The sequence below is a fragment of the Salmo salar genome, chromosome ssa10, assembly GCF_905237065.1.
Source record: "Salmo salar chromosome ssa10, Ssal_v3.1, whole genome shotgun sequence".
Taxonomy (NCBI): domain Eukaryota; kingdom Metazoa; phylum Chordata; class Actinopteri; order Salmoniformes; family Salmonidae; genus Salmo; species Salmo salar.
Window position 1 is genome coordinate 81,997,023 of NC_059451.1, and position 14,849 is coordinate 82,011,871.

Genomic DNA, 14,849 nt, shown 5'->3' on the forward strand with positions numbered 1-14,849 from the left:
ATTTTCCTCAAATAGTTCCATCACAGCACAGTCAGTCCAATAGAGTGTACTATAACCACCACAAATTTACCATGAGGCCTGACGCAGGAAAATGCATGGCATTTGGTTTGGTGTTATGCAACATTCTGACATCATAATTAAGGGAAAATGCATATTATCTTTATTATCTGGGCTGTAAAATATGCTAAAGACAAAACAGAGTTCTCCTCGTCTTGTTGTACTCTATTCCATTTCCCCATTTTGGAGTGGCTTTGTGTAAGGGGGCTCACTCCCTCTCTCACTGAGAGCAGAGCAGAAATAGTTGGCTCTAATTGCTGTCTGGCCTCATGAAGACGCAATATCTAGAATATTTTCATCTACCAACCGACTGTCATCTCAGGCATGGGGCTTTATGAAGGCTCCGGTCTCATCAGGGTCTCTGCTTTTTATTCGTTTAGTTTTCTCTCTCTGTAGCTTTCCTGAAGCATCGTACAGCTTCTTATTGAAACCAGATGATTGTCTAGCCATATGTATGCATCCTGTTCTTTTAACTCTGTGAGTCTTCTCTCTCCTAAGCTTGTGTGTGTGTCTCTCTCTCTCTCTCTCTCTCTCTAGTTTGTGCCCTACACTAAGTTCAGTGTTTACAGGTTAAAGACGGGACTGCATTCAAACCTGGGTGTTCAGTGGATGCTTTACAGAGATCCTTTTCATGATTAGTTTAGCCAAACGTGGTTTATTGCTTGTTTACTTGGCCATGAGATGCGGTAACAAATCAAGAGCTCCATCTCATACACTGGAGATTCTATATTGAGCAAAGCAGTGTGTTGGATACTTATATACATTTTAGAACATGGCTCCGAGCAGCTGGTATCAGCATTATTTCAACAAATGTCGTTGGAAAAGCTTTCAGTAGAACCTCTACACTCACTGCCGCCATTTCCATTTTTTTCTCCCTGTCGTTCTCTCTAGTGTTCTGTGAGCTGTGGCCGTGGGACCAAGCAGCGGGAGATAGCCTGTGTTTACCCAAACCAAACCCAAATAGAGGAAGATCACTGCAGTCATCTGTCACGTCCCCGGACAGAAAAGGCCTGCCGAGCCCGGGGATGCCCCAGCTGGAAAGCCAACAGGTGGAGCGAGGTAGGTGTTCACGCCACCCCGTCCCCACACACTCTCAAAATACCCCCGGGCCCCTCTAATGCTAACAGTCACCTCTAGCAGCTGGGACACACAACTCAAACACAGATGTAGATGATATAGAGTACTGTACTCACTAAGAACCTGTCCTATCACTAAGCAGTTTACATATTCCAATGTCCTTCCGATGTGAGTTAAACACCACAGGCTGGATTTACATAACTGTTTATGCAATTCACTAGACGTGTATACTTGAGAGAGGAAATGTTATGGGAACACCAAAAAGCTTGTGCTGTGCTTTCTCTTCCTCTTCTGGGGTTGACTAGTTATCAGGCTAGTTCCTTTACCTTTCTTGGACTATTTTCAAGACAGCATTGGTTAATTGACCAATGCCTTTCTGGTGCATTTTGCTGCTCCGATGCAGCATGCTAGACAACATTTTGAACGTGCAATTCACACTTTTCAAACATCACAAATGCAAGAAGGTACCTACTTTCTACAGACGGACGTCAGACTGCACATGGCTCCAGACTTGGACAGCCAGGTTGGCGGGCCAACACAGATAAAAGCATGGTGGTAAGAGAGACATCATCATTCACGAAGCACAGCAGGTTACTGAAGTGCTGGACTGGCTGCAATCAAGACACTTCAGTGCAAAGGGCAGGCGCAGGAGAGACACTTTTTTTATTATTCTCCAAGATGGTGTAGCAGTCAGGCATCTTTTGTCTTCGTCTTGTCGTGTCCCGTGTATATATCTTTATATATATATATCTTTTTTATATCTTTTTTTTCTTCGCATATATTTTTGATATTTTTCTTAACCCCAACTTCAACATACTCTCCTGCAACCCGCCTCACCCAATGTGGTATGGATCTGCTATTTTCTTTACTTTAGAACCGGAACCCCCAACAGCAGCTAGCCAGCTAACTAGCTACTAGCTAGTAGTCAGCTAGCCACTGCTAGCGGTCATCAGCTAACCTTTAACCTGGACAACTCCTGCCAGTCTGCACAGCATGATTCAACCCAGAGCTTATTGGACTCCTTTTTCTCCATATCTCCGGATTCCTACCGCAAACTCTGAACCTCTTCACCTGGATCATCGCAGCTAGCTAGCTGCAATCCTGATTGGCTTGTCCTGGTTAACGTCTCTGTCCCGAAGCAAGCACCAATTAGCCTGGAGCTAGCCTATGCTAGGCCCATCTCCCGGCTAGCTGAAGAAGTCCATCAGCCACTCCTTGGGCTACAATACCTATTTTGCCAGTTGGCCTGGACCCCTTTTATTGCCGATACAGAGCTCCGCTGATCCATCACGACTGGAGTACCAACATAATCCACCCGAGGGGTTTTTTCAACAGGCTCCTCCGTCGCGACGTCCCCTGAATGCCCATCTGCTAGCCTGCTAGCCGCGGCCTGCTAGCTGTCTAGAGCATACCGAACTGTTAGCTGAAGTGGTCCATCAGTCAATTTCTTGGGCTACTATACCTATTTTGCCATTTGGCCTGGACACTTTTACTACACTGAGCCCTGCTGATCCATCACGACTGGTCTGCCGACGTAACTGCGCGAGGGGGCTACAACAGACTTCTTCCGTCGCGACATCCCTCTAAGGCCCTTCTGCTAGCCTGCTATCCCCGGCCCGCTAGCTGTCTGAATCGCCGTGTCTCCAGCCCGTCCAGCTACTCATTGGACCCTATGATCACTCGGCTACGCATGCCTCTCCCTAATGTCAATATGCCTTGTCCATTGCTGTTTCGGTTAGTGATTATTGTCTTATTTCACTGTAGACCCCCCAGCCCTGCTCAATATGCCTCAGCTAACCCTCATGTCCCACCTCCCACACATGCGGTGACCTCACCTGGTTTAATTGATGTTTCTAGAGACAATACCTATCTCATCATCACTCAATGCCTAGGTTTACCTCCACTGTATTCACATCCTACCATACCTTTGTCTGTACATTATGCATTGAATCTATTCTACCGCGCCCAGAAACCTGCTCCTTTTACTCTCTGTTCCGAACGTAGCCGACCCTTATCCTACTCCTTGTCTGCTCCTCTGGTGATGTGGAGGTTAATCCAGGCCCTGCAGTGCCTAACTCCACTCCCATTCCCCAGGTGCTCGCATTTGTTGACTTCTGTAACCGAAAAGGCCTTGGTTTCATGCATGTTACATTAGAAGCCTCCTCCCTAAGTTTATTTTATTCACTGCTTTAGCACACACTGCCAACCCGGATGTCCTAGCCGTGTCTGAATCCTGGCTTAGGAAGGCCACCAAAAACCCTGAAATTTCCATCCCTAACTATAACATTTTCCGACAAGATAGAACTGCCAGAAGGGGCGGAGTTGCAATCTACTGCAGAGATAGCCTCCAGAGTTCTGTCCTACTATCCAGGTCTGTGCCCAAACAATTTGAGCTTCTACTTTTAAAAATCCAACTTTGCAGAAACAAGTCTCTCACCATTGCTGCTTGCTATAGACCACCTTCTGCCCCCAGCTGTGCCCTGGACACCATATGTGAATTGATTTCCCCCCCATCTATCTTCAGAGCTTGTGCTGTTAGGTGATCTAACCTGGGACATGCTTAACACCCCGGCCATCCTACAATCTAAGCTTGATGCCTTCAATCTCACACAAATTATCAATGAACCTACCAGGTACAACCCCAAATCCGTAAACACAGGCACCCTCATAGATATCATCCTAACCAACCTGCCCTCAAAATACACCTCTGCTGTCTTCAACCAGGATCTCAGCGATCACTGCCTCATCGCTTGCGTCCGTAATGGGTCTGCGGTCAAACGACCACTCCTCATCACTGTCAAATGCTCCCTAAAACACTTCAGCGCGCAGGCCTTTTAATCGACCTGGCCCGGGTATCCTGGAAGGATATTGACCTCATTCCGTCAGTAGAGAATGCCTGGTTATTCTTTAAAAGTGCTTTCCTCACAATCTTAAATAAGCATGCCCCATTCAAAATAAAATTGAACCAGGAACAGATATGGTCTGGTCTGGTTCACTCCAGACCTGACTGCCCTTGACCAGCACAAAAACATACTGTGGAGTACGGCATTAGCATCGAATAGCCCCCACGATATGCAACTTTTCAGGGAAGTTAGGAACCAATATACACAGGCACTTAGGAAAGCAAAGGCTTGTCAAACAGAAATGTGCATCCTCAAATCAAATTTTATTTGTCACATACACATGGTTAGCAGATGTTAATGCGAGTGTAGCGAAATGCTTGTGCTTCTAGTTCCGACCAGGCAGTAATATCTAACAAGTAATCTAACCTAACAATTTTACAACAACTACCTTAAGTGTAAAGGAATGAATAAGAATATGTACATAAAAATATATGAATGAGCGAGGGTCGAACGGCATAGGCAAGATGCAGTAGATGGTATAGAGTACAGTATATACATATGAGATGAGTAATGTAGGGTATGTAAACATTATATAAAGTGGCATTGTTTAAAGTGGCTAGTGATACATTTATTACATCAAGATGCAGTAGATGGTATAGAGTACATTATATAGTGGCATTGTTTAGTGGCTAGTGATACATTTATTACATCACATTTTTCCATTATTAAAGTGGCTAGAGTTGAGTCAGTATGTTGGCAGCAGCCACTCAATGTTAGTGATGGCTGTTTAACAGTCTGATGGCCTTGAGATAGAAGCTGTTTTTCAGTTTCTCGGTCCCCGCTTTGATGCACCTGTACTGACCTTACCTTCTGGATGATAGCGGGGTGAACAGGCAGTGGCTCGGGTGGTTGTTGTCCTTGATGATCTTTTTGGCCTTCCTGTGACATCGGGTGGTGTAGGTGTCCTGGAGGGCAGGTAGTTTGCCCCCAGTGATGCGTTGTGCAGACCTCACTACCCTCTGGAGAGCCTTACGGTTGTGGGCAGAGCAGTTGCCGTACCAGGCGGTGATACAGCCCGACAGGATGCTCTCAATTGTGCATCTGTAAAAGTTTGAGTGTTTTTGGTGACAAGCCGAATTTCTTCAGCCTCCTGAGGTTTAAGAGGTGCTGCTGCGCCTTCTTCACCACGCTGTCTGTGTGGGTGGACCATTTCAGTTTGTCCGTGATGTGTACGCCGAGGAACTTAAAACTTTCCACCCTCTCCACTATTGTCCCGTTGATATGGATAGGGGGCTGCTCCCTCTGCTGTTTCTTGAAGTCCACGATCATCTCCTTTGTTTTGTTGACATGAGTGTGAGGTTATTTTCCTGACACCACACTCCGAGGGCCCTCACCTCCTCCCTGTAGGCCGTCTCGTCGGTGTTGGTAATCAAGCCTACCACTGTAGTGTCGTCTGCAAACTTGATGATTGAGTTGGAGGCGTGCTGAGAGGGCTGAGAACGCACCCTTGTTGGGCCCCAGTGTTGAGGATCAGCGGGGTGGAGATGTTGTTACCTACCCTCACCACCTGGGGGCGGCCCGTCAGGAAGTCCAGGACCCAGTTGCACAGGGCGGGGTCGAGACCCAGGGTCTCGAGCTTAATGACGAGTTTGGAGGGTACTATGGTGTTAAATGCTGAACTGTAGTTGATGCAGCACAAACTCCAAAAAGTTCTGGGACACTGTAAAGTCCATGGAGAATAAGAGCACCTCCTCCCAGCTGCCCACTGCACTGAGGCTAGGAAACACTGTCACCACCGATAAATCCACAATAATTGAGAATTTCAATAAGCATTTTTCTACGGCTGGCCATGCTTTCCACCTGGCCACCCCTACCGTGGTCAACAGCCCTGCACCCCTCACAGTAACTTGCCCAAGCCTCCCTCATTTCTCCTTCACCCAAATCCAGATAGCTGATGTTCTGAAAGAGCTGCAAAATCTGGACCCCTACGAATCAGCAGGGCTAGACAATCTGGACCCTCTCTTTCTAAAATGATCAGCCGAAATTGTTGCAACCCCTACAGTGAGGGGGGAAAAGTATTTGATCCCCTGCTGATTTTGTACGTTTGCCCACTGACAAAGAAATGATCAGTCTATAATGTTAATGGTAGGTTTATTTATTTATTTACTAGCCTGTTCAACCTCTCTTTCGTATCGTCTGAGATCCCCAAACATTGGAAAGCTGCCGTGGTCATCCCCCTCTTCAAAGGGGGAGACACTCTAGACCTAAACTGCTTCAGACCTATATCTATCTTACCCTGCCTTTCTAAGGTCTTCGAATGCCAAGTTAACAAACAGATCACCGACAATTTCGAATCCCACCGTACCTTCTCCGCTATGCAATCTGGTTTCCGAGCTGGTCATGGGTGCACCTCAGCCACGCTCAAGGTCCTAAACGATATCATAACCGCCATCGATAAGAGACAATACTGTGCAGCTGTATTCATCGACCTGGCCAAGGCTTTCGACTCTGTCAATCGCCACATTCTTATCGGCAGACTCAACAGCCATGGTTTCTCAAATGACTGCCTAGCCTGGTTCGCCAACTACTTCTCAGACAGAGTTCAGTGTGTCAAATCAGAGGGCCTGTTGTCCGGACTTCTGGCAGTCTCTATGGGGGTGCCACAGGATTAAATTCTCGGGCAGACTTTTTTCTCTGTATGCATCAATGATGTCGTTCTTGCTGCTGGTGATTCTCTGATCCACCTCTACGCAGACGACACCATTCTGTATACTTCTGGCCCTTCTTTGGACACTGTGTTAACTAACCTCTAGACAAGCTGCAATGCCATAGAACTCTCCTTCCATGGCCTCCAACTGCTCTTAAATGCAAGTAAAACTAAATGCATGCTCTTCGACCGATTGCTGCCCGCATCTGCCCGCCCGTCCAGCATCCCCACTCTGGATGGTTCTGACGTAGAATATGTGGACAACTACAAATACCTAGGTGTCTGGTTAGACTGTAAACTCTCCTCCCAGACTCACATTAAACATCTCCAATCCAAGTCTTTAAGTCTTTGCTAGGTAAAGCCCCGCCTTATCTCAGTTCACTGGTCACCATAGCAGCACCCACCCGTAGCATGCACTCAAGCAGGTATATTTCACTGGTCACCCCAAAGCCAATTCCTCCTTTGGCCGCCTTTCCTTCCAGTTCTCTGCTGCCAATGACTGGAACGAATTGCAAAAATCCCTGAAGCTGGAGACTCATATCTCCCTCACTAACTTTTAGCATCAGCTGTCAGAGCAGCTCACAGGTCATTGCACCTGTACATAGCCCATCTGTAAATAGCCCATCCAACTACCTCTTCCCCATACTGTTTTTTTTTTTGCTCCTTTGCACACCAGTATCTCTACTTGCACACTCATCTTCTGCACATCTATCACTCCAGTGCTTAATTGCTAAATTGTAATTATTTCGGCACTATGGTCTATTTATTGCCTTACCTCCCGTATCTTACCTCATTTGCACACACTGTATATAGACTTTTTTCTATTGTGTTATTGACTGTATGTTTGTTTATTCCATGTGTAACTCAGTCTCCTAACCTGATATGTTAATTCTCCTAACCTGATACGTTAATTCTCCTAACCTGCTACAAAAAAGTCACATCAGATTCTCCAATGAGTGTAATTTGCTCATTATTAGGAGCTGAAAAATAACGTTGACATCATTAGAAAGAAGATATTTTCCTCTTTTCTTCTGTAGTTATGTCATTCAAAATGTGTTTATTCTGTTGTTACTAGCGATATTCATAAAAACATTTCACTATACAAAATATTTCTTCCAGTTTTTTTCAATATACACTGAGTATACCAAACATTAAGAACAACCCACCCCCTGCCCTCAGCAGCCTCAATTCGTCAGGGCATAGACTCAGGGATGCTGGCCCATGTTGATCCCAATGCTTCCCACAGTTGTGTCAAGTTTTTGCCTCTAGGGTCTATTTATTGCCTACCTCCCTACTCTTCTACATTTGCACACACTGTACATAGATTTTTCTATTTTTCTTTTGTGTTATTGGCTGTACGTTTGTTTATGTGTAACTCTGTGTTGTTGTTTTTTGTCGCACTGCTTTGCTTTATCTTGGCCAGGTCGCAGTTGTAAATGAGAATGAGAACTTGTTTTCAACTGGCCTACCTGATTAAATAAAGGTGAAATAAAATAAATAAAACTGGGAGGGGGAGGTGGTGGGGGACCTGTGAGGTCACAGTCCTGGCGGAGCCGACCACACACTCTTGGTGTCTGCCTAACGAGCGTGCGGCGACTGTGTCAGGGGTGTGACAGCACTTATGGAACCAGAGTCACACTGTGTCAGAAGGCACAGCCGGGGGGCCAGCGCAGGGAGAGGTGAAAAGCCATGAGCCCAAATGTATCACAAGGCCACCAGAGAGTAAAGGAGATGGAGGTGGAGGGAGCTTTGTCAGGTGGACGGAGGTGGAGGGAGCATAGGAAATATCTGTATCTGTCCATAAAACACACTCTAGAGAAGATATATACAGGGGTTAAATTGGGCTGGGGTCTCGCCGGGTCTGAGACCTGAGTCCCGCCAGGTCCGAGACTCGACACCTATGATCCAAATGAGAGCCGGGCAGAGCTGAGATCCGGTACCTTTCGTTAAACTATTTGAATGATCTAATGAAAAACTGTTGTACACATTACATTTTCCACAGCCAACAACACAAGTAAGCAACAGCAAAATCAGACAACCCCATACTGTAGTAGAATAGTTGACCTATTCAATTGTTCCGCCTGTCGTATTCTATGAGATAAAATAATATTAATCTCGAGGCGCATTCAAATTGTGAGTGCCGCACAGGGCGAGAAATATGAATTCCCAGTCATCATTGTACATTCTTAATGCAGTCGCAGGAAAACACACTTTTCAAAGCAGTTTTGAAGGCCACTGTTAGGATCATGGAGCTTTGTAGTGTTACTAGGCAACACTTATTTCTTAAATCCAATAAATTAGTCAAATGCACCATTTTTAGAACCTGACTTTTCAGCAGCAGCATGTGCTTATTGCTAAATAGCACACCTGCCTGATAATCAAATCAAATCAAATGTATTTATATAGCCCTTCGTACATCAGCTGATATCTCAAAGTGCTGTACAGAAACCCAGCCTAAAACCCCAAACAGCAAGCAATGCATGTGAAAGAAGCACGGTGGCTAGGAAAAACTCCCTAGGAAAAACTCCCTAGAAAGGCCAAAACCTAGGAAGAAACCTAGAGAGGAACCAGGCTATGAGGGGTGGCCAGTCCTCTTCTGGCTGTGCCGGGTGGATATTATAACAGAACATGGTCAAGATGTTAAAATGTTCATAAATGACCAGCATGGTCAAATAATAATAATCATAGTAGTTGTCAAGGGTGCAACAAGTCAGCAACTCAAGAGTAAGTGTCAGTTGGCTTTTTCATAGCCGATCTTTGAGAGTATCTCTACTGCTCCTGCTGTCTCTAGAGAGTTGAGAACAGCAGGTCGTGGACAGGTAGCACGTCCGGTGAACAGGTCAGGGTTCCATAGCCGCAGGCAGGACAGTTGAAACTGGAGCAGCAGCACGGCCAGGTGGACTGGGGACAGCAAGGAGTCATCATGCCAGGTAGTCCTGAGGCATGGTCCTAGGGCTCAGGTCCTCCGAGAGAGAGAAAGAAAGAAAGAAAGAGAGAAAGAGAGAATTAGAGAGCATATTTAAATTCACACAGGACACCGGAATAGACAAGAGAAATACTCCAGATGTAACAGACTGACCCTAGCCCCCCGACACATAAACTACTGCAGCATAAATACTGGAGGCTGAGACAGGAGGGGTCAGGAGACACTGTGGCCCCATTCGATGAAACCCCCGGACAGGGCCAAACAGGCAGGATATAACCCCACCCACTTTGCCAAAGCACAGCCCCCACACCACTGGAGGGATATCTCCAACCACCAACTTACCATCCTGAGACAAGGCCGAGTATAGCCCACAAAGATCTCCGCCACAGCACAACCCAAGGGGGGGCGCCAACCCAGACAGGAAGACCACGTCAGTGACTCAACCCACTCAAGTGACACACCCCTCCCAGGGACGGCATGGAAGAACACCAGTAAGCCAGTGACTCAGCCCCTGTAATAGGGTTAGAGGCAAAGAATCCCAGTGGAGAGAGGGGAACCGGCCAGGCAGAGACAGCAAGGGGCGGTTTGTTGCTCCAGCCTTTCCGTTCACCTTCACACCCCTGGGCCAGACTACACTTAATCATAGGACCTACTGAAGAGATGAGTCTTCAGTAAAGACTTAAAGGTTGAGACTGAGTCTGCGTCTCTCACATGGGTAGGCAGACCATTCCATAAAAATGGAGCTCTATAGGAGAAAGCCCTGCCTCCAGCTGTTTGCTTAGAAATTCAAGGGACAATTAGGAGGCCCGCGTCTTGTGACCGTAGCGTACGTGTAGGTATGTACGGCAGGACCAAATCGGAAAGATAGGTAGGAGCAAGCCCATGTAATGCTTTGTAGGTTAGCAGTAAAACCTTGAAATCAGCCCTTGCCTTAACAGGAAGCCAGTGTAGGGAGGCTAGCACTGGAGTAATATGATAATTTTTGGGGTTCTAGTCAGGATTCTAGCAGCCGTATTTAGCACTAACTGAAGTTTATTTAGTGCTTTATCCGGGTAGCCGGAAAGTAGAGCATTGCAATAGTCCAACCTAGAAGTAACAAAAGCATGGATTAATTTTTCTGCATAATTTTTGGACAGAAAGTTTCTGATTTTTGCAATGTTATGTAGATGGAAAAAAGCTGTCCTTGAAACAGTCTTGATATGTTCTTCAAAAGAGAGATCAGGGTCCAGAGTAACGCCGAGGTCCTTCAGTTTTATTTGAGACGACTGTACAACCATCCAGATTAATTGTCAGATTCAACAGAAGATCTCTTTGTTTCTTGGGACCTAGAACAAGCATCTCTGTTTTGTCCGAGTTTAAAAGTAGAAAGTTTGCAGCCATCCTCTTCCTTATGTCTGAAACACAGGCTTCTAGCGAGGGCAATTTTGGGGCTTCACCATGTTTCATTGAAATGTACAGCTGTGTGTCATCCGCATAGCAGTGAAATTTAACATTATGTTTTCGAATGACATCCCCAAGAGGTAAAATATATAGTGAAAACAATAGTGGTCCTAAAACGGAACCTTGAGGAACACCGAAATGTACAGTTGATTTGTCAGAGGACAAACCATTCACAGAGACAAACTGATATCTTTCCGACAGATAAGATCTAAACCAGGCCAGAACTTGTCCATGTAGATCAATTTGGGTTTCCAATCTCTCCAAAAGAATGTGGTGATCGATGGTATCAAAAGCAGCACTAAGATCTAGGAGCACGAGGACAGATGCAGAGCCTCGGTCTGACGTCATTAAAAGGTCATTTACCACCTTCACAAGTGCAGTCTCAGTGCATGATGGGGTCTAAAACCAGACTGAAGTGTTTCCTATACATTGTGTCTTCAGGAAGGCAGTGAGTTGCTGCGCAACAGCTTTTACAATTTTTTTTGAGAGGAATGGAAGATTCGATATAGGCCGATAGTTTTTTATAATTTCTGGGTCAAGATTTGGCTTTTTCAAGAGAGGCTTTATTACTGCCACTTTTAGTGAGTTTGGTACACATCCGGTGGATAGAGAGCCGTTTATTATGTTCAACATAGGAGGGCCAAGCACAGGAAGCAGCTCTTTCAGTAGTTTAGTTGGGATAGGGTCCAGTATGCAGCTTGAAGGTAATATGGACCAATATGTTATATTGGGCTCATTTCTGGAGGGGAAATTATATTTTAGATGTCAGCATCATTTTATTTTCATACATTTTGGAGTAAAACGCCCTTTTCAAAAGTCTGACCTTATGACCTTCTCACAGTCATTCTCCCCCCAAAAATGGTAGGTCCCTCTGCAACCTGTGGTATGCTATGATATGTGCTTTTGTCAGTATATATTCATGCCAATATATTATATTACCCCCCCCCCACACACACACACACACACACACAATTTTCACTGCTTCTCTCACTCTAATGATATATTTAAGTTATTTTTGTGTTGGACATAGGATGGAGAGCAAAGCGAGATCAACAGGTCTTGTATGAAGTGAACTCACACTGCTCTCAATGCCTAAAGTGCGGTTGTAAAATCCCAATTGGGCTTGCAGTGGTAACCCATCTCTGTCTTCCCACATGAGACCACTCCCCTTAAGGGCCTCACTCTCCCTCTCACTCTTCCTCCCTGGTGTCTGGAAGCAATCATCTCCCTCCACATACCACCAGAAACCATGAAATCCACAACTATAACATAAAGACATGTTTTATATCTAAACGTTCATGCATGTGACAACTTTGGAAACCTCAGCACCCACCGTTTGGGCTTTTCAGCAGCTAGCCACTCAACCCCCTCACAGTCGCCTCTGAATGGGGGTCTGTGAAGGGGTACATGGGGGTGTGAGAAGGGTAAATGAGGAAGGGGTGAGGACTGCCTGTGGAGATCTTGGTGTGGGGCGGCCCGTGCTCGGGAGTGGAGTGGCGGCGATCCCACTGATTCGTCTGTGACAGCTGCATGTTCCGCCTCTTTATGGTCAACCACACTGTGCTAAGGCGTGTTCCGTGTTCCGCTGTCCTATCCAATCAAAACCCATAGAATTAGAATAACTAGTTCATATTCTAGTATATTCTTATTCTATGTTTATGTCAAACAGACGTACTAAATGGGTAGAGCGCAGCAGTCTCTGGAGAAGCTCAACTCCAACATTGAATAGTGAATAGTCCAACATTGAATAGTGAATAGTCCAACATTGAATAGTGAATAGTCCAACATTGAATAGTGAATAATCCAACATTGAATAGTGAATAATCCAACATTGAATAGTGAATAATCCAACATTGAATAGTGAATAGTCCAACATTGAATAGTGAATAGTCCAACATTGAATAGTGAATAGTCCAGTGAATAATCCAACATTGAATAGTGAATAGTCCAACATTGAATAGTGAATAGTCCAACATTGAATAGTGAATAGTCCAACATTGAATAGTGAATAGTCCAACATTGAATAGTGAATAGTCCAACATTGAATAGTGAATAGTCCAACATTGAATAGTGAGCTCAACTGTGATAAATTTGATCTTCAGCAATGAAAACCAAAAATCTCTTGGAAAGAGATTAGAATCACATTTCTTAACCCATAACTGTTGTTCAAATCTCAATAGGAGGCTCTATTACACCCCGCTATGGGATGTTAAAAACGCGAGCCTTTAAATGAGGCCTCGTTCTTCGGCTTAAACCTTCATCTGAGTTCAGATTCCCCTTAATGCCTTTTGTTCTCCTTCCAAACATAAGGAGTAAAACTTCACCTAACCGCACACTATAGAAATGACGACGTAGGCCTGCAAACAGTTGTAGTACAACATGATATAGCCTACTGTATAAATGATCGAACTGGAAATATGGTACTTACAGTACATGTGGCTCTATAGTATTTACACAGCTTTCTTCTAGAACCCTGGGGGTTGGTTTCCAGACCTAGATTAAGCTAGTCCTGGACTAAAAAGCACTTTGAGTGGAGCGTCTCCATTAAACATGCTTCTCAGTCCAGGATAAGGCTTAATCTTTTGTCTAGGAAACCTCTTTCTAATGTTCTGGAGAGCTTCTTCGGCATGCAGGTAGGATTCTCAATGGCTTCAAAGAGATGGGCCATGTGATAGACCTGTGAGTGAACTGACAATACGGCTCACACAGGCACGACGAATGCAGGCTCAGAGGAAAACATATTTCTGTGTTTGTATTGGTCAAAACGCAGCATCATATGATGCAAAATGCATCAAATGGGGATGATTTCTGTATTTTGGAAGTTCCATATCTTGAAAATGTGATTGATGACAAGCAAAATATTTTGGGACTATGTCAACAATGGACTTATGAAACAAATACCAAAATATAGTTTTTGTGTGGAGTTTTCCTTTAAAGCCTGTGAATCAAACCCGGCAGACTAAACAAAGCATATAAACTCAGCAAAAAAAGAAACGTCCTTTTTTCAGGACCCTGTCTTTCAAAGATAATTTGTAAAAATTCAAATAACGTCACATATCTTCATTGTAAAGGGTTTAAACACTGTTTCCCATGCTTGTTCATTGAACCATAAACAATTAATGAACATGCACCTGTGGAACAGTTGTTAAGACACTAGCAGCTTACAGATGGTAGGCAATTAAGGTCACAGTTATGAAAACTTAGGACACTAAAAAGGCCTTTCTACTGACTCTGAAAAGCACCAAAAGAAAGATGCCGAGGGTCCCTGCTCATCTGCGTGAACATGCCTTAGGCATGCTGCAAGGAGGCATGAGGACTGCAGATGTGGCCAGGGCAATAAATTGCAATGTCCGTACTGTGAGACGCCTAAGACAGCGCTACAGGGAGACAGGACGGACAGTTGATCATCCTCTCAGTGGCAGACCACGTGTAACAACACCTGCACAGGATCGGTACATCCGAACATCACACTTGCGGGACAGGTACAGGATGGCAACAACAACTGCCTGAGTTACACCAGGAACGCACAATCCCTCCATCAGTGCTCAGACTGTCCGCAATAGGGTGACAGAGGCTGGACTGAGGGCTTGTATGCCTGTTGTAAGGCAGGTCCTCACCAGACATCGCCGGCAACAATGTCGTCTATGGGCACAAACCCACCGTCGCTGGACCAGACAGGACTGGCAAAAAAGTGCTCTTCACTGACGAGTCGCGGTTTTGTCTCACCAGAGGTGATGGTCGGATTCGCGTTTATCGTCAAAGGAATGAGCGTTACACCGAGTCCTGTACTCTGGAGCGG

General features: G+C 45.2%; 1 protein-coding gene across 2 annotated transcripts in view; it reads left to right on the plus strand.

Moving 5' to 3' along the window:
- LOC106560968 (A disintegrin and metalloproteinase with thrombospondin motifs 20) overlaps window positions 1–14,849 on the plus strand; it is a 133,892-nt gene that overhangs the window by 103,568 nt on the left and 15,475 nt on the right. For both annotated transcript variants that reach the window (XM_014124457.2, XM_014124458.2), the window contains one exon: window positions 949–1,116. In XM_014124457.2, the coding sequence (XP_013979932.1) occupies window positions 949–1,116 (168 nt within the window). The remainder of the gene's footprint in view (window positions 1–948; window positions 1,117–14,849) is intronic.